The sequence below is a fragment of the Temnothorax nylanderi genome, unplaced genomic scaffold (assembly GCF_030848795.1).
Source record: "Temnothorax nylanderi isolate EJ_2023f unplaced genomic scaffold, tnyl_v1.0 TNYL_tig0278_pilon, whole genome shotgun sequence".
NCBI lineage: Eukaryota > Metazoa > Arthropoda > Insecta > Hymenoptera > Formicidae > Temnothorax > Temnothorax nylanderi.
The window spans coordinates 85,641-105,053 of NW_027249340.1; the positions used below are offsets into that span (position 1 = coordinate 85,641).

General features: G+C 46.6%; 2 protein-coding genes across 2 annotated transcripts in view; both read right to left on the bottom strand.

Moving 5' to 3' along the window:
• Positions 1–1,866: 1,866 nt before the first annotated feature.
• On the bottom strand, positions 1,867–9,147 carry LOC139780437 (uncharacterized). Its single transcript, XM_071719063.1, has one exon. It carries the CDS (start codon positions 9,145–9,147, stop codon positions 8,551–8,553), a length of 597 nt encoding a protein of 198 aa, XP_071575164.1. The 3' UTR covers positions 1,867–8,550.
• A 111-nt stretch (positions 9,148–9,258) lies between these two features.
• The window catches only part of LOC139780427 (uncharacterized), a 137,752-nt gene continuing 127,597 nt past the window's right edge, over positions 9,259–19,413 (bottom strand). The window contains exon 5 of the mRNA XM_071719056.1: positions 9,259–10,929. Within this exon, the coding sequence (XP_071575157.1) occupies positions 9,259–10,929 (1,671 nt within the window). The remainder of the gene's footprint in view (positions 10,930–19,413) is intronic.

The following is a 19,413-nucleotide window of genomic DNA, read 5'->3' on the forward strand; positions in this document are numbered from 1 at the left end:
CAATTCAATTCTAACGCCGTATACGGTCCGGAAAGTTGTGCGGGTTCTCCTCTTTTTATTTTATTTTATTTTATTTTATTTCCGCCATAATTCGTTCCGGACGATAGCACGGTCGTTCTTTCCGAGCATGCGGGGCAGTATAATAATTTAGAAAAATGCGCGGAAAAATCAAAGGGGGGAAAACTCTACGAGCTCGGCGCCGGCCGTTGCCGTCGTCCGCGATAACCGTAACCGTGATTCGAAGGAACGTCTTCCCGATAATCCGCGATCGCGATCGCGTTACTCCGTGGGTTCGCCAGCCTCCAGTGATCTCGCGCGAGTTCGGACCATCGCCGATCGATCCGCGATCGTCGAGTCCTTCCCGTTCGCCTCGAAGGAGAGACGTCTCCTCTTCTTCCCTTTTATCTAGCGTAGGAAGAAAACGCTCGATAGATTAGCAGCTTGAAAATACTTTAAGCGGTTTAAGGATGAATATTGCTTTCTCAATAAGGCTTCGCTATGCTTTACACGAATGTACAGTGTTAGTGTGTTGCGCGTGCATTTGTATGAGTATGAGTGTGTGTGTGTGTGTGTGTGTGTGTGTGTGTGTGTGTGTGTGTGTGTGTGTGTGTGTATGTGTGTCGTGTGTACGTGTACCGGCTCGTCCGCCGATCAGATCTCGATCCTCTATGATTGTCGCCCTCCGAAATCTAAAGTGCGTGGGGGACGAGATCGAAGAATTACACAATCGCCTAAAGATATCGATCGATAGAAGAAGCTTTAAGTTCCGCCATCCTGGAGAAGTGCGAAATATCACCCTAATGATGTACGATCTCTCATGGAATGTGCATACCGTCTGATTCATCCGATGAAAACCCATAATTCCACTCAAGCTTGACTCAAGTGCGACTCAAGCACTATATATATATATAATATATCACAATATAAGATTAGGTCGTTTAAATTCGATACATGGGGTACTTTTAACGAAGGGAAATTCGTTTAACCGTTCGCAAATCGTTCACATGGGCGAAATTACTTTCCTCCTTGATCGAATGTGTGTATTGAATCGAGTACTTTATAGCACGAAAAAAAACTATATTCTCGCAATTTTTACATTTTTCGAAAATAGAACACACGTGCGCGAGACAGGACTGATGCAAACTCGAAACTATCGTCCATAAGATTCGCGAGAGATCGCCGTTAAATCTACACAGTCACGTAAATAAAAAAATAAAATAAAATAAAAGATCACAAAGAGAATCCCGATTTCTCCAGAGATAAATAAAGGCCGGAATCGCGCGTTACGGAGGATCGACCGGTTATGCCTGCCTTTTCACGGGGGAGGCGTTAAGTCCACCCGTTTATCATATGCATACCAACGCCCGGGAATCGCGATCACAATGGCACAGAACGCGCATTGATACTAAGTTTATCGAGTGGCGGGCGATAAGCGCCAGTGCTTGGCACACCGGCACCTCCGGCGAGAGAGAGATTGCATTGCGCGCCGCTAAGTACGCGGAATTCGTCAATCGACACCCTGTCGCCGCCCGATAACGGCGTCGCGAGCTCGCGGTCGAATGGCAGAACTCGAGCTTATCTCTCGAACGGCAGAAGGAACTCGGATGAGTCGTGTGTTATGACGAGATATGAGACGAGAGAGAGGTAGCGCGGCGCCTTTTGACGCTGCGCCGCGGCCGATTCAAGGGGGGGGGGGAGGGGGGAGTCGAGTCAGGATGAAATATTCGAGCGAGACACACGTGAGGAATGAGACACACACGATATTATAAGTAGAATAGATACGTTACGTAATAGGAAAATATTTTCACGAGGAATGTCAGGAATACTGAAAGACGGGAACGGTATAAGTGGTTCTGCGTCCGCATCTTCAATTGGTTCGAGATTTTTATTTTTATTCGTATTTTTATCGGGGAAGCTTCTCAATATCTCTATTCGATATCTTTATGGGGAGAGCGCAAACGAACGTCTCTTCGCGAGATTCGATCGTACTTAATATTGTGAACTTATATTCCTTATAAAAACCGTTTTCCCCTCACACGTCTCGCTCGATACGTATCATCGTTCACAAGCGCGTGTCGTGCGCAATCGATACGAAATGGAAAAACGATATAATAGGCCTTATGAACTACCGGCGCTCAATTTTGTACAATAATTTAATATCTCGATTAATTTTACTCGAACGCTCCTCGCTTTCTACGCTCTTCATCGCTCCCTTCCCGTTTTTCCTCCTTCCTTCTCTTCCTTTTTATTTTTCCGAAAACGCGTCGACTGACTAGCGATACGATAACGTTACAGTTAATGATTTTTAGTATGACGGTCATATCGTAAAATATACATTTTTTTCGCCGTCCCGCTTCTATCGCGCGACGGCCTTTTAATACTCTCTCTCTTTCTTCCGCACGGAACTACCTATGATACTTGAACCCCGACACATTTACAATGCATTTTAATTACAAATACGCTACTTAAGATTTATCCGATGGCTCGCCTCAGTACAGTTAGAGTTAACCGGGAATCGCAAATCACGGGGAAAGCCCCAGATCGATTGTACGGGTGAGAAAATATATGCAATGATTCTAAACTTAGGCGTTGTTTTGCACACTGTCCACGCTGTTTTAACTATTCTCGGCGATATCGCAATACGAATTTGGCAGGAAATGGAAAGCGTGTTGTAACTTACACATAAAATATACGAAGGTATAAATACATGAAAATAGACGCTATCGTCACTTTAATGTGTGAGAATTTCCATAATATATATATATATATATTATGGATATATATATATATATATATTCAGTCATTTTCCGCATCTCTCTCGTCATTGTGCAATATATTTGCATGCGTTTACTATCGATTAATTTTTTTGGGTCCTTTACGTAAAATTCAAAAATTGAGAGAGCAAGAATTTCTTTCATTAAAATGACGATATAGGAAAAGTAAACGTGTCGCATCTTTCGCGAAAGACACGCGCAAAATGCTATCGTCGCGCTTCGACGTGGAGATTGTGATCTGATCATAAATAAAAAAAGGTCTCTCGTGCGAAATGAGCAGGACGAAACAAGGATTTCACAAGAAATGAGATTATCGTTCGGTAGAGCCTTGTTGCACGAGACCGCGCGATTATGTCGCGCATGTCGTGCGAAGAAGCTCTTCGATTTGCAAAGTTCGATGAAGATAAAGACGCCGAGCGAAAATTCGCAAAGTTTTCCCCCGGATATTTCGGTTGGTTTTCGAACTTACGAAATTAGATACGTCCCTACGTTAGTGCCCTCCTCGTCGATGTCTCTCGACGTTGGAGCGCCGGAAACGCGTTGTCCTCCCTCGTTTGCCTTCGGCGCATCCATTCACGAGCGTTCGCGTCACCGAACGCGCATTACATATATTCGCAAATGCACGACGCAGCGTAGGAATATTGCAAATCTTTTATGTATACAAATATAATAATATTTCCGCGCGTGTGCATAAACGTAATCGTATCGTCAAGGAAAGTTGTGTGCTTATGTTAGAGTAAGAGATTACTTTTTTTCTCTCGCGCCAACTTTTTATTCCGCAAAATCTATTCTGCAAAACGAGCGTATAGCGCAAACCTCTCTCGCGAATTTTATTAAAGTAGTCTTTAACGCCGGTTTTACGGTACGTCGAGACGTGCCTGTAAAATATCGAAAATTGTTACGATATAAAATATAGAAATCGTATCGGAACGTGCAAAAACTGTTTGGCTCTTCTTCGTGGCAGTGAAAAATTGAGCTGAATTAATGGTCGAAATCTTTTTTTCAGGGTCGATGACGCTTTTAACGCCACCCGGTTATCGAAAAGCGTAGGTCACGTAGGTTTGATTTTACATCGAACTTATTTCTAAGAGCCGTTCGCTCGAAAATGATATTTTATGAACACCAGGGTTATTGTGAATACATGGTTTGAGCCGTTCGCTTTCTTTGCAGCACGGAATGCTTATAAGACCATCGAACTATTCGGAAAAATTAACGTATACTTCGATTATCGAGACCTCGAACATTGGGAAAATTAAAGATATTAGAGTTTTCAATAATTGCCTGAAAATCGCTCGCGGATCTCGAAACTCGTTACGAAGATATCTCTGGCTCTCCCGTCGTGCTCCGATCTATTAACCCTCCGTGTACATACGTTTTTAAAAAATTAAAGGTAAAATTATATATAAATTTAAACGACATTTTTCAATAATTTTTTAAAAATTTGTATAATAAAATATGTAGAATATGTAGAAAAAAAATTCGTCCGCTATCCGGAATTTTATTTTTTTTAGCAATAACCAATAACTAAATAGAGAAGCAAGTATTCGTCAAAATCTTTTAAACGTTATTTTGACTAAAAACAACATTTATCATAAATAATTAACAAAATTGTTATTTAAGGTCACGTTTAGTGCATACGTGGATCCGAGACGTGGGTCCATGCGAGATCTGACTTGTTCGGCATTCGACGATACATTGATCTTTCGTAACGGCTCTGGGCCCTTGAGTCCCTTTTCCCACCTACTTTTTTTAGAGAGGAGAACCAGATAGGCAGGCTTGCAGTTTTACAGTTACAAGTAGCTGTTAGGTAGACCTATGTATGCACACGGAGGGTATTGGTAAGTGACAATGTGCAAGTTTAACTCTATCTCGGAACGCAGTCGAACGCTGTAAATCTTCTACCTGACAAATTCGCGTCGCGTATCAAATAATAAAATTCCCCGAATGCCAAATCGGCGTCAACGGGGTGGAAAGGGTTTTACGAGGATGAGTGTCCTTGAGACATGTGCAAACGCATCCCACGGTAGAGAAGAGAGAATTCTACGCGGTTATACCTAAAAATGGAGCAATATATCTTCCTTCGGCGGCGGCAGCGGCGGCGGCGGCAGCGTTGCTCCATTATCGATAGTAACTTTCACTCCCACTTTCTTTCTTCGCCATTCGATGCATCCGTAATTTACCCCCGATAAATCACGTCCGATACCCGCTATCGCTACCGCGTCCGGTATTTTATTTGGTGAAATTTATTCCTTCGACTCTTAGCGTACGTTGCTTTGCGTTTAATATTGTGAATTAAAGTTTGCCAAGCGCATCAATTCCAGATTATATTAACCAGACTGAATGATCGACCGAAAGAAGCAATCGCGCCGGAAGTAATCGCGACATTACGCGATGTAGTCCGAGAGAGAAAGAGAGAGGGGGAGAGAGGGAGGGAGAGAGAGAGAGAGAGAGAGAGAGAGAGGGAGAGAGAGAGAGGGAGAGAGAGGGAGAGAGAGAGAGAGTGCAAATCAACACGCGTCTTCTGCAAATACTAAACCGTGTTCAATTTCCGTCCGATTTCCGATGTGTCGCGAAGTTAACGCCTCGAAGCCTAATCCTCGAGAACCCGTTGCAGATTCTACCGGAGCTCAAATTCCGCCACTCTCTCTCCCTCTCTCTCTCTCTCTCTCGCTCTCTGTCTCTGTCTCTGTCTCTCCACGCCCAGCAGCGAAAGAGCGATTCGAGCGAGCGAGCGAGCGGTTGCACCGCGCCGCCGCCGCCACCGACGGAGTCGATTCAAGGTGCAGTCACCTTTCTCAAGCCGGGTGACCGTGGAATTCCACTGGGTACACTCGGGCGGAAAAATAATCTCGTTCCGTAAAGTACATCTTCGCCGTACACCTCGCCTCTCGCCCGTTCTCCGCTCTCTCACTCTCACTCTCTCTCTCCTCTCCTCGCTTTCCCGTACTCTCCACCGCGGCCATTACGCCGGTCGGCGAACTAACTTAAACTCGGCCGCGCCCCGTGCATTTTAATGCAGCCGCGATTTATCAGGACTGCGGGATTTTCGATGCCCCGCCGCCGCCGCCGCCGCCGCCACCGCGGAAATTGCCTCCCCGTGTAATATCGAGAGTAAAAGTGACCGGAAAATTACCCACGTGGCTGATACCGATGCCGTGATTCAGCGGCGATTAAACGGCAGTATTTCGACGGCGTGCGGACCGGAGCCTGGCTGGAATCCGGTCCACTGTACCCGCGCGGAGATGTAGCCTTTCTCACGAGAATTCGAACCCCGATGTCGCGACAAAACGGGAGGCTCGTGTCTCTGTTCTCGGTTTCTCCCCGTGGGGGATACATGATGCCTCTCGCGATTGATGAGCGCGACGCGTACGTTCTTCGAGGAACAAAATCGAAATTCGGAAGATTGTATAAAAAAAGTCATTGCCCATTTACTAATAATAAATTTAATAATTAATTAGCAACTATTATCCGTTAGTTATCTACCAGTTATTTACTAGCCGAGAGAAACGAGAGCTTTGGTAGCGACAGCGTCAATAAGGAGATTTCAGTTTTTTTCTAGAAAATATCGCGTTTCAGATCGATCCTTAAGTATAAACGCGCATTGCGTCGAATTACCGCTCGAGAATTCCCTGATATCCACTTTAGAGATCGACGTGACCTCACGATCTGAAAGACACCCATCCGCGGGAACGAGGGAAACGGACGATACCCGCGTTTTAGAAACCTGCGCGGTTCCCTAACAACAGCGTAAACCTTCTTAAGGTTAAATCCCTAAACGCGATCTTACCCTTAACTTACATATCGATCAGAGGAAAAGAAAGAAGAAACGACCGTCCTTACATCGCTAATTCGCGCTGCGATATCAGATAACATTTTGATAGTTTTCTCCGTCCCCGCGATCTCTCGACGATCGAGGGATCAAATCGCATACGGATACCCGCTTACCAATCATCTCTCTCTTTGTCCTTCTCTCTTTATCTTTCTCTCCTTTCCACTTTGGTAGGCAGATATCCGGGAACTCGACGACGATCTAGAATCTCTTAAAGTTAAAGATAGTCGAGGACGCGTTGACACTAGCTCAACTATACCGTCTCCGTCGTGCCTCTGTACATTGGTGTTTTTATTTAGAAAATAATTCGACCGTTTAGAATATATATATAATTTATGTATATATATATATATATACTTTTTTTATTTATATATAGATCTGTATATGTATATATTTATATAGCTGCGTCCTACGTTGCTTATAGTACGGTCAATCTCCTCGCGTATGATACACGTCTCGTCTCGCGCGACACGAACTCTCGTTTGCGCGCCCGCCTGGAATAAAACGACCGAGGCGGCGATCGATGGATCTTAACGAGTCGCTCTCGGTTCCCCGAACCGTGATCCTCCGGATCCTCGGAGCCGTACGACTCGTTAAGCTCTCGCCCTCGAATCGGCTTCAAGAGTGACTCGGTGTAGACCGATGCGCTATCGAACTTCGGTTTCGATCGAGCTCGGCGGTCTCGGCACGATCGTCAAGTGGTCGACCGCGCGTATAGAATTTTTACGCGTGTATTGTGTATGTATGTATCGCATGGAACACAACAGGCTCCACGTGGCCGATGGCCCGTCATTTCCGGGAAGGGAGAAGGAGGGGAGGGGGGGATGGGATCGTGGACCGACCCTGTCTTCCCACGGGTTATATCCACCCGCCAAGGGATTTCCGTTTGGCATCACTCATCCTCAACAGTGCTGATCTTGCGGTCATCAGTGATAAGACGGACGTGATAAAAATCCTGGCGAAAGTCATTCCCGTGCCCGTTGGGGTCTTCTTTTTCCCGGGATTCTGAGGTGACGACTCCCCACGGTGACGTAGAGAGGGTATTAATCTTCGAGCAGTCGCGCGGGAAGATGGGCTTATTAAGGACCGCTTAGGGTTATAGACGAGGTGTATAATTTTCGGAATGCCATCTCGTTCCGAAAAAGATGCGGCATCTTTCACGGATATATACTTAACGCGAAGTATTACCCGCACCTTTTACGATGGGGAGCCCATTGGTTTTTTGCTTGCTTGATGCATCATTACAGATCGAAAGAAGATAAAGGCGATTTTTAAAAAAATTGGAAAAATAAAAATTTAGAAACATATTTTTAAAAATATAATCTGCGAACAATTTAGACTTTGCGGTACTCAAATTACACTATAAAGCCCTCACAAGTATCAAATAAATGTTCAATATTTTTTTCTGACAACGATATATCGTGAAGGCGATTAGACGTTATATCTAACAACTCAGCTTCATTTCTTCTCTTCGAGAATTTAAATAAAATTATAAACTAACAAATGTCCCTTTAGCACCGATCGTTGGCTTTTGGCTAATCGCGGCATCATTGATCCACGATGGCCGGTCCACGACGATACTAATATTTCGATCGTATACGAATAGAAGTCTCGAATAGATTGTATATCGTGGCGATATGGCGAACACACTTTCGGTGTGATCTTTTTGGTCTCGCTTGTTGATATTCTTCGACAACGTTTCGTCAGTCTTCTTCCCGTTTCACCAGTTTCAATTCTTCTCTGTGTTGCGCGACGAAGAGGAACTTTTTTCTGATTGGTCTCCGCTGGCCTCCTTCAGCATCTTTTCCACTTGTCAACTACGATTTCCTTCCATGTGAAACAACGCGGAGGAGCCCACGGTGATCGTGCGATCGCGATTTTTTTTCTGGGCTACAAATCCCGTCTCCCATTTTCTCGATCTGCAACGCGACGCGTCCGATTTATCGTCTACGCTCGGTACGTGCCGATCACGCCCATGTCAAGGCTGTCGCGCAACTCCATCTCCAACTGGGCCTCCCTGTGCTTGTCGGACCGGTGCGACGTTACCGGTGGCGGCGGCGGAGGTGGCGGCGGACCGCCGTCCCGCTCGCGATTTCTCTCGCGGGCGGACGACCTGTCCTTCTCGCGCTCTCTCGTGTAGTGATGATAATGATGAGCGGCGTGGCCGTTGACCGGCAGAGTGGGGTACGACGACTGGCCGCAGTTGGGCTGATGTCTGGAGGGCAGCGGCGGCGGTGACGGCTGATGGCGACCACCGGCCGGGATTCCGTTCTGAAGTCCGGACTCCAGAGTTCGTATCCGATCGTCCGGCTCTCTGGCGGAGAGTTGCGGTTGCGAGTGCGGCGTACGGCGCAGGGAGTGACTGGAATAATGGGATCTCGTGCCGCTAGACGTGACCCCGTCGATCGGCGCTGCGCTCAGCGATGCTGTGCCGTCGTCCAAGACACCTCTGACCCCTCCCCCCGTTCCGCTACCTCCTCCTCCTCCTCCTCCTCGGTGACCGGACGCGTTGTTCGCGACGGGCAGCGTCCCCGGGCGGCGCATCTGGCGCGCCGTCTCGCCATCGATGTAGGTGAAGCCCTCGGCGAGGGTGGTGCTGCCGTGAGGCAGGAACCAGACCCCGCCGGTCCCGGGGCTCGCCGCCCGAAGTTCTAGCTACAGCTCCGTCACCGGTATTGGCTTGATACCGGCTGCTATTTGCGCGTGCTGCTGCTGCTGCTGTTGCTGCTGCTGCAGCTGCTGAAGATGATGATGGTGATGATGCGTGGGCACCGGCTGGGACTGCGGTGTCTGATGGTGATGGTGATGGTGATGGGCGTGGGCCGAGCGGACGATGTACTCGTCGTCGCTGAAGGTCTTCTGGTACTCGTGCTCCTTCCGTGATATCGCACGGTTCTTCCACTTGTAGTCCTTGAGCGCGTCCCGCACGCGTCTGCGACATCGATAGTACAGGAACAGCGCGAGGCCGGCGAACAGGGCTAATCCGCCGGCGCACACCGTCACTAGCAGAGCCTGCTTGCGCGGATCCGAGAAGGCGCAGCCTAACTCGTCAGCGCTCATGCCCTTGATAGGCTTGCCCTTGGACTCGGGTGGCTCGGCACATATCACCGGGCTCGAGTTCCTCGGGATGAGTATCTCTGCCAGCCAGAGCTGACTGCAATCGCACACTAGCGGATTCTCGCTTAGATCCAACCGGCGTAGCTCGTTCCAAGCGACCAACGACTCCGAGAACGTGACGAAGGCGTTGTCGCGCAGCATCAGATGCCTCAAATTCGGCAAGCCGGCCAGAGAACCGTCCTCCATGGTGGCCAGCCGTTTATTACTATTCAATACCAGAGTCTCTAGATTGGCATTATCCGAGAAGGCCCCCTTTTCCACGGTGGTAAGCAGCTTGGCGCCAGACACGTCGAGCTTCTTCAACGTCGACAGACCTTGGAAGGCTCCCGATCGCAGGATCGTGAAGAAGTTCTGGCCCAAGGTGAGCTCCTCCAGACGTGGCAACACCGCCAGCTGCTTCGTCGGCACTTCGCGCAACTTGTTAGCACCCAGTTTCAAGGTGCGAAGGGCGTTTAAGCCGCGAAACGCGCCGTCGCTGATGTTGTCCAGTCCGGCGCCCATGATATCCAGCACCGCCAGTTGCTCGAGACCCTTGAACGCGTCGTCCGGCAACGAGGAGAAGGCGTTCCAGCCGATGTGAAGCTCGGCGAGGGCGTTCAACGGCGCTAGGGCTGGCGACGGAATAGTTCGCAATTGGTTGTCGTCGAGATACAGCACCCGGAGGGTGCCCAACTTCTGAAACGCGCCTGGCTCCACCTTCGATATGCGATTCTGGCCGAGATCGAGTTCCTCGAGCTTCGACAGATAGGCAAATAGGCCGTTCTTCAGCGTCTCCAAGTAGTTGTCCCGTAGATTCAATACCGTGAGGGATTTGAGGCCCTGGAACGTCTTCTCGGTCAGCGCCGAGATCTTGTTGTGCTTCAGATGGAGCTCCACGAGGTGCCGTTGGGCATCGAAACTACCGTTGGGGATGGTGAACAGGTGGTTGCTGGAGAGATCGACGTTCTTCAGATCGCCGTAGAACTGGAAGGCTGCCGCGTCCACGATCTTGATGCGATTCTCCTTCAGCACTATCCGCTGAATGCTGGGATTCAGCGCGATAGGTATCACGTCCAGATTGGCGCCCACGCAGGAGACCACCAGGGTGTCGTCGTCGCAGGTGCAGCCGTTAGGGCAGAAAGTCCGTGCCTCGGCCGTACCGAGGGCGAAAAGGCCGACCAGGACGAGCAGGTGGAGAACGCCGATGACGGTGAAGCTGCGTCGCGACGTCTGTAACAATAAACGGAAAAGTTTGATTAATTATGGCAGATAAAAAGTCTTATATGAAGCCGCACATAAATATCGCGATAGTTATACACTCTAGCTTCGGGAATAATTTCGAAGAATAAAATTCGCACGTCAATTCCATTTGAGTTTCGTCCATTCGAGAATCACTATCGGAGAATGGACAAACTCCCCGAGTCTATGTCTAGCGTAGAACGCTGTCGACAGTTGCCTCGGGGAATCGATACTGTCTGGTGCACACCGCACCCAATTTATGCCGGTTTTACGACAAGAGCGTTGAATTATTTTCCGCGAAGCTCACCGCGCCGTGGCCGACGAGCAGCAACGCGCTTGTTCATTCTCCCTCTTCTTCCCTTCCTCCCTCCCTCCCTCCCTCCCTCCCTCTCTCTCTTTCTCTCTCTCCACGCTCGTAACGTGAGGGTGAAGTTATTTCCGTTTTCGTTGGCCGCGATCGCGCACGTAGGTGCGAAATTAAGCCTGCCGCGCGCAGCTGAAACGCCCGACCGGTTAAATTATATCCGGAAATACGAGCGCCCGCGGCTGTTCCGCGGATAATAAGCTCCCGGAACGTAAAAACTTCTATTCGAGATGGAAACGCCCGAGCACGCCGTCGTCCACGGACGAGTCCGAGCGCGCCGTGGCCCAAAGTACGCCGTAAAACCTAAACGGGATGGCTGATCCCCGAAATGGGCGAAGACGCCTGGCGTCGTTTCGAAGAGAGAGAGAGAGAGAGAGAGAGAGAGAGAGAGAGAGAGAGAGAGAGAGAGAGAGAGAGAGAGAGAGAGAGAGAGAGAAAGAGCTGGGTTCTCCTCGGTAGATCGGCGGAAAAATTCGATATCGACCCAGACGGTCTTGATATAGGTACTATGTCAATCGGGTGAAGCCGGGCGTACCCCTCGTACGTTCCTCGGATTTTGCGAAATCGTCCCTGGTGATGTTTTTTCCTTCTCTCTTCGTTAAGATGCCCCGTTGTAACTAGTAATCGATACTACCGTAGCGTTGTTAAACACGCTCTTTACGTGCTCCACGTAGTTTCAATCCTCGCGCGGAACAAAGCGAGGTTTTTTATCGGATCGAGCGCGCAGGTTCGGCCAAGATTGCCCCGTGATCTGATGGATCGCGTTTGGCTTCGTTTATCTGGAGATTCATCGTTCATGCACGATCACGGGAACGCGATCCCGTCGGATTGATAAGAGTATTTTTCTTGCGATAACAATCCGGGTCAACAGAAGTCTAAAAATCCAGCGGAATCGATCGCCCGGCGTGACAGTCGCACGAAAATGCCGGGAATATTAACGGGCGTTTCGGGGGAGGGGAGGGAAAAAAAGAGCTCGCGTGATTTACGCGTACGGAGGGATTTATTTCGAAAGCTCGCCTCGCCTCGTCGAACCAGTGCCGCGCTGATGCACTCCGTATGTCCGCATTAAGCCACGTACACAGTGTTCCGAAATCACCGATACGTATGTCAACATGACAGATGTCGAAAACTAAATCTGAAAGATATATTTATTTCTCGAGATAATTTTCGTGCGACATTTAAACGACAAAGGGTTAGTAAAAAATTCCTGAAGACTCCTGAGGAAACGCGCACACGCAATTTTGAGACTCTTCTCGAGCGGAGCAGAAATTTGCGAGACTTTAATTGCTCCAATATCAAAGATAAACTCACTAAACGCATGAGCGTAGTCGGATACAGCGGATATCTGTTCTCGCGCAATCCAGAGCGAATCTAGAGTCTGTTCCCTTTCGCGTACCCCGTATATAGCGCGCGACTTTACATACGTTTCGGCGCGGACTGCTAATCCGCCCGACGAAATACGCGAGCTGCGCGACGAAATACGCAAACCGCGCAGGGGGGGGGGGGAAATGCGGCCGGGGATATTCGCTGCCGTATCACTGCCGCGCGTGTCGGTGCGAGTATTAAAGCTAAAAACGGTCGCGTCATTAGGAAAGGATTATGCGATTCCCGCGAATGCGAAACTTACTCGCGTTCTCCACGCACCGCCTGACCCCGTTACTCATTTCTCATTTCAGCCGCATTACGCAGCATTACGAGATCCAGCCGTTATTAATGAGTTTTAGGTCACAAATAGACTTTTCCTCTCTCACCTCGCGCTTATCGTTTATCTTCTTTATTATTTTAATACTGTCAATGATTTGACCAGAAAGAACTAAATACCGTTATTACCCCCCGGCAAATCGGTTCATTCCAAACTGGAAGTGCCTATCAATCATTTTTATTAAGAAGCTCCGCTAGTTGGTGGGATTTATTATCTAGAGAAACTTGCGAACCCCCAAGTCTTTTAAGAGAGAAACGCCTAGTGTCTTTTATCTTCTAAATAGAAAGTTCCAACTCTCTTAGTATATACTTTTTATAATTGTAATAGATACTTGATTCTATATTTCTACTTTTCAGTTAATTTTATATAATATATTGCTGTATATAACCTGTATATATTTCTACTTGCACCGAAGGACTTTCTGCAGAACACAATAAATTTCTGTCTTGCCACCTCACTCTCTCTCTTTATATTATTTATATTAATTATTTTCTTTCAGTCAGTCTATCCTTGAGATAAATCATTGTTGTGTATCTTGTAATACTATTTTTCATTCGCATTTTCTCTCTTCACATACTTCGTCCAACTTAATTTCACTTCAATTATCAAATGCCTGTATCTCGAATTTTTTATATCTTATTCTTACGGAGATAGAGATACAAACTATTCCTACGGATTTTGTCGATTGAAATAACGTGCACGAACTTATTTATCTATTTCCTCTTAAACTTCTGTTACTTCTATCCTGCTCCGTTCCTCCCTATAAACTTCCAACAAACTTATCGGACGAAGTGATGCTATCAATGCATAGTATCGCGCGAACTGACGGGTTTAGAGACCATCCGCGTCTCGATATTATTTATGCAGTTCGGCGAGGCCGCCGCTGGCAGCTGGAGAGCGACGCGACTCATCGGCGTGCACGAGGCGCAAATTACGTATGCGACAACATGCGGTTGGAATCGGGACGCCGATGTCCGATTCAGACGTCATCGTCTGCTGCGGAGACAACCGGAGAAATTAATAGAGCAACGTGTAATAACCGCCGAGAATAATCATGCCAGTCGACCTCTCGCGCGCGCATCTCCCGTGCCGTCGCATATCCATTTAGGGTAAAAAGCACACCGTTCGCACATGACGTCCCTCTCTGTTACAATCGTGATCTTGGTATTGTCGAGACATATTTTTCAAACGCGACGCTTCACCGCGCAATTTGTTTGTCAAGAGATTCAACATTAAGGATCGCTCGGATGGCAGCTTCCCTCTAACTTTATATTTGCTAGGTAAAAAGTGACTTCAAAGTGAAGACGCGTCCTTAAAGTTTTTCGCCAAATCCGAAATATTCCGTCAAGAATCGTTTTTTAAGTCGAATTCCTTAGCACCTCTACTTTACATTTCATGAGTTAGGCATTTGAATTTCCACGGGAATTCCGTCAGTTCAGTCCAAATGGATTGAACAACTATATTCCGTAGTTAAGCATCTTATCCTATCTACATTTCTAAACACGAGGCGGAATTCCGTAAAAGCTATCGTCGATGCCGAGGGGCGCAAAGGGGTAATATATATATACGAAGATATATATATATATATATATCTTCGTCGATAACCAGTTTAACGTATCGCGCGACACGGCGGATTCCCTTTCATTCCCGGCGGATGGTTTGCGCGCCGCTCAAAAAGGATAAAATATGGTTTTTTTTTCTCCTTCAGCCGGGATCTCATACCCGGCCGGAGAATTTTGTTTAAAGGTTGCCGGGGTCGTTTTTGCGCCGCGTCACTCGAGCTTTAATCAACGCGCCGCGAAGGCACGAAGCCACACGCCGCAGCACGCGCGCTCATAACGCGCTTATAAACGCAGTTAATTATCATCATAGCGTAATCAGCTTGGCTCTGCGCGGCAAAACCATCAATTACCGCGCGTGCAAAACTACTCCGCGTTGATCGTTAAGCCCGTTCCTTCTCCGGACTCTGCCTACCCTTCCCATTTATTGGAGGAATCGAAATATCGCTCGGCGATTTTATTCGAGCGTGCCATTTTCCGAAAAGCGAGATTTACATTTATTCGCCCGCTTTATACATATAACGCTCTCGCGCGCGCCCTGGGCAGATTTACATTTATTTATATATACGAATGTTTACGCCGGCATTTCAACCTATTTTCCGTTTCGTTCTGTCGTTATCTTTTTCCCCTTTTTCTTTCTATTTTTTTTTGCTCGCGCCGTTCGCCACTGCAGAAACGCGAATTATACGGGCTCTCGAACGAAACACCTGATCGATATCCTTGCGTATCACGCGACAATTCTTTTTTCTATCACAGCGGAACGACTGCTGTCGCATGTGTAGAACGCAGTCGCCAACATATTCATGCGACATAAAATTGTTTATTTTATTTTATTTTATTATTATTTTTTTTTTTCGAAGATACGTTCGCCCGAGTCTTTTGAGCAGGAATATATTTACTCGTTGCTTATGAATTTATCCTCGTCAGTGTCGAAAATGTCACCGTATGCATATGCATATCATATGCATATGTAAAATCGACTCTTTATCTTTTTCCATATTTCGACGCTTCGCTATACTCACTCATTAGCCAGTTGGATTAAAAAAAATATAAAAAAAGAGTTTGCAGAGCATATCGTATTTGTACGTTCTGTCATTGTCTCCTCGTATTTAGTCTGCGCATAAAATATGATACAAACGTAAAAAATATTGCTAAAATAGCGATAAAGATACGACGTAATCTTGGACCAGTATAGAACATAAATATTAGCTATTTTCCGATCGCGCGACCATCGTCCCGATAGGACGTAAAATATGCGAATTGAATTGGAGCCGCTGGGTCGAAAAGGGTTAATCGTTCCCGGATAACCGGCGGTGGGAGAATACGCCAGACATCTCGACTTATCGCTCGCACTAATCATAACGCGGTCGCGAGCGGGGACGGGGGGATGGGATGGAAACAGGGTGGAATATAACGTCACGCCCAGCCCTCGTTTCAGGGTGAATACGTCGGGTTTAACTCGATGTAATTAGCGATTACAGATTACCCTTTCGTCCATTAGCATGGGCCGCGATATGCGCAGGGCGAACCCGGCCGCTCTGTTCATGTAAATGCGTCGCATACATACAGATTAGGCGTTTCACCGGAAACCGGAACCTACCAGGAGTCGGCCTACCGCATGTGCGTGTGCTCGCACCGGCCCGGTGCTCGAGCCTCCAATTTCCGAAAGTCACACTTTCGTACGCCAAGCTGGTCTTACTCGTTTTCGCGGTTCCGCTGCCTGCGTTTTCTTTTTTAGGACACACGCGTGTATCCGAAAGTGGAACACGCGTACCGAATTTGAAACACGCGATTCCATTTTGGATTATAATTAATTTTGATCGAGTTTATCGACGGTCCGGACGCAGCTCCGAATATTTGCCGTTTCGCGTTTGTGCTTCGGTGTACTCTTTATGACTATCGCAAACGGAATTTATATCAAGGACTAATGACCAGAGTTTGTATTGCGTTTTATTTGTTCGCGCATGCCGCTGATTAAACAACAACATGTAAAGCCATAATAACGTTTACCGGCAATCCTTTTGTATTAGCGTTTCGACGAATAAGTGAGAAAAAAATATATATATATACATAAACATCATTTACATGAATTTCAGCAACATTTTAAACTGTAATCACTTCGAAAATGAGTGGTTCGCGGAAATTTAGAGGGTTTCGTTGCAAGGATTTACGCGCGGTGTGGCAAGAATTAAATAAATCCTAATCTTATTAGGTAAAAGCGGTTAATTTTCTTGTGCCATTAAATTGATGTCGCCAGCTGCGGATTTAACGAGCGTACGTTACTAACCGCTTTGTGGCCGAACCCTTTTAATCACACGTGCGTCCGAAATGTATTCGATGGGCGACCATTAAATGGACGACTTTCATATCTCGAAATTACTCGGTAAACGAACTTTGCGTCCGCATGAAAAATGTGTTTGATTTTTCACCGCGGCCCTCGATAAAATCAATTCGGCATATAACGCTAATTGCGTGTCCACACATAAAATGAGATATTCTCACTTAACGTGTGTCAACAAAACTATCTTTTCAAAATGAAGCGAGATACACGACGAAATATACGTTTCGAAATATTTTCAACAGTACTATTCCAGTCTTTCGATAATATTTAGACATGGATAAGTTGTCTGCTCCCGACAATTGTGCATCTTCAATTAAACCCGTCACTGCTAGATGCACGTCGTACTTCAACTCGCTGTCAAGAAAAATGCATCCTCATTGTTTCATGGTTTTTATTATCTTTCGCGCGACGTGTATCAAGCATGTTTTAAGGTTTAATTGTTACGAAAATCCACAATTTTCAGCTTGACGTAATCTGAGTAATAGAAAAAAAATGCGACATCCGAACAAAAATCCAATGTCCTTTTTCATTACTTTTAATAGATCAGTCATTGTACGATGATTGGTACTGTCACGCCATTCCGCGCCGCACACGCAAGCACACGTGCATTTTTTTTCTCTCAACACCATCCGTTAAGGGTTAATAATCTTGCTCTACCCTCTCGACGCTCGACGTCGCGTCGCCCCGGGGCGGCGACGCCAGTCCGATGATGCTCGGACGCGCGCGGTATTTGCAGCGCGCGGATTTCGCGTTTACAAACGGGCCGAGCGTCCAAAACGCGCGAGTGTGCGCGGAAATGGAATTCGCTTTTTGCGCGCGGCGCCAAGAACACGGGAAAGCTCGGCTTGGCCGGTGGCGTAACTGGGTGAACGTGCACCCAGAGGCAAGTTTGGAGTTTAAGTGCGCATCCCCATTTCTCCTTCCTGCGTGCACATACTTTTTGCCTCGCAAAGCTCGCGCGAGCTTTTTCTGGTAACAATCGTTTATCCGCAATTTATTTCCGCTATACATGCACGGCAGGAAAATACTTTGACAATGCGTTAAATAATGTTACGGAGACAGAAATTGAAACTCGACGATGTGTGACACCTCTCAAGTTTATAGAAATCTATATTTTAGATCTTATGCGTCTCATAAGATCTTCTTAGACTTATGAATTCTTTCATAAGAACTGATGACACGTACTGTAATTTGTACTTACTGCACCTCGTAAAACTGTAGATTGAAGTATTGTTAAAATATCTGAGATTTAAAATTGTTTGCTATATTCCACAGCTTAATTTTATATACTCGTATAGATTTTATACTATTCTGCAATAAGAATTTTGTTTTTGAAGAAAGAGCCGAATTTTAACACAGAAATTAGTGAAGCTTTTAATATTTAAAATCAAATTTATTGCTCTGCGCAAGCTTGTAAAAGGCTACAATTGATGAATATGATATACGTTAATATTGAGAAATTTGACAAATTTCTTCGCGTCCCTCCATCTTGGTTACATCACTGGACCTGACCTCTCTTAAGTTTTTGATGTGGTTGGGAGGGTGGCGGGCGCTTTTCCATTCTTTATCCACGATTTACGTGGTCCGGTCGGCCCACGAAGGCGAAGTTTTCAACCCTGCAAAATTTCGTCCGTGACTCTCCAGAATTTATCGAGTAGAATAGAATAACAATTTATGAGACCCGAGCAGCAGCTAACGGTCCTTCGAGAGTTTAGTGAAATTTTACATAACATTTTGCGTAACAGTTTTGGCATTACCGGGCACGGGGATATCCAAGGGAATAGAAGATATTTTATCCGCGAACACGTCGACAGATATCCCTCTCCAGAGGCTACGTTAAAGCTGTTAATTAGCAACAGATTAAACCGTTAGTGCCGCAATGTATAATTACATTTTAGCTTATTAATTTACACGCAAATTATTGACGAAATAATTTCGTATAAAGACCTAATCTTCAAGAAATATGTAATAAATTATATTCCTTCGCGATTCTATTATTATTATTATAATTATATTTTTCTTTATTCCTTTTACGTCCGGTGACGATGTTGAAGCTCTCGGGGATATAATAAACGTCTTATTTCGTCCTAAAATTCGCCGTGGAAAAGGACGATGATATTGCGGAAGAAAGCGCGCGGCTGCAATTGTACGGGATGCTACCGCGACGACGCGAACTCGAACTCGTCGTCGTCGTCGTCGTCATCTCGAGTCTCAAGTGCACGGCGCATTTGCATTTCTATCTTTTTCCTCGAGCGAGTCTCCATTTTCTGCGCCAGCTAAATTCAAAGAGCCATTACTTTCGTCGCGCGACCGAAGGAAAGAGCGCGTTCGACCGTACGCCGGAACCCGTCTTTCAGACGAGCGATCCGCGACCATGATATCGATCCTTTCGATAGGATCCTACTCGGGGATACGGACGTTGATCGGGACTTTTCTAAAGGGTCCCCGCTGACACCTTTTTCGCCTCAGCTAATTCGTAGTTATTCGTCAGGAATCAGCAAAAGAGAGA

What these genes read in the sequence shown, in the direction of transcription:
- LOC139780437 (XM_071719063.1), bottom strand. Translation starts at nt 9,147, where the DNA reads ATGCGCCGCCCGGGGACGCTGCCCGTCGCGAACAACGCGTCCGGTCAC.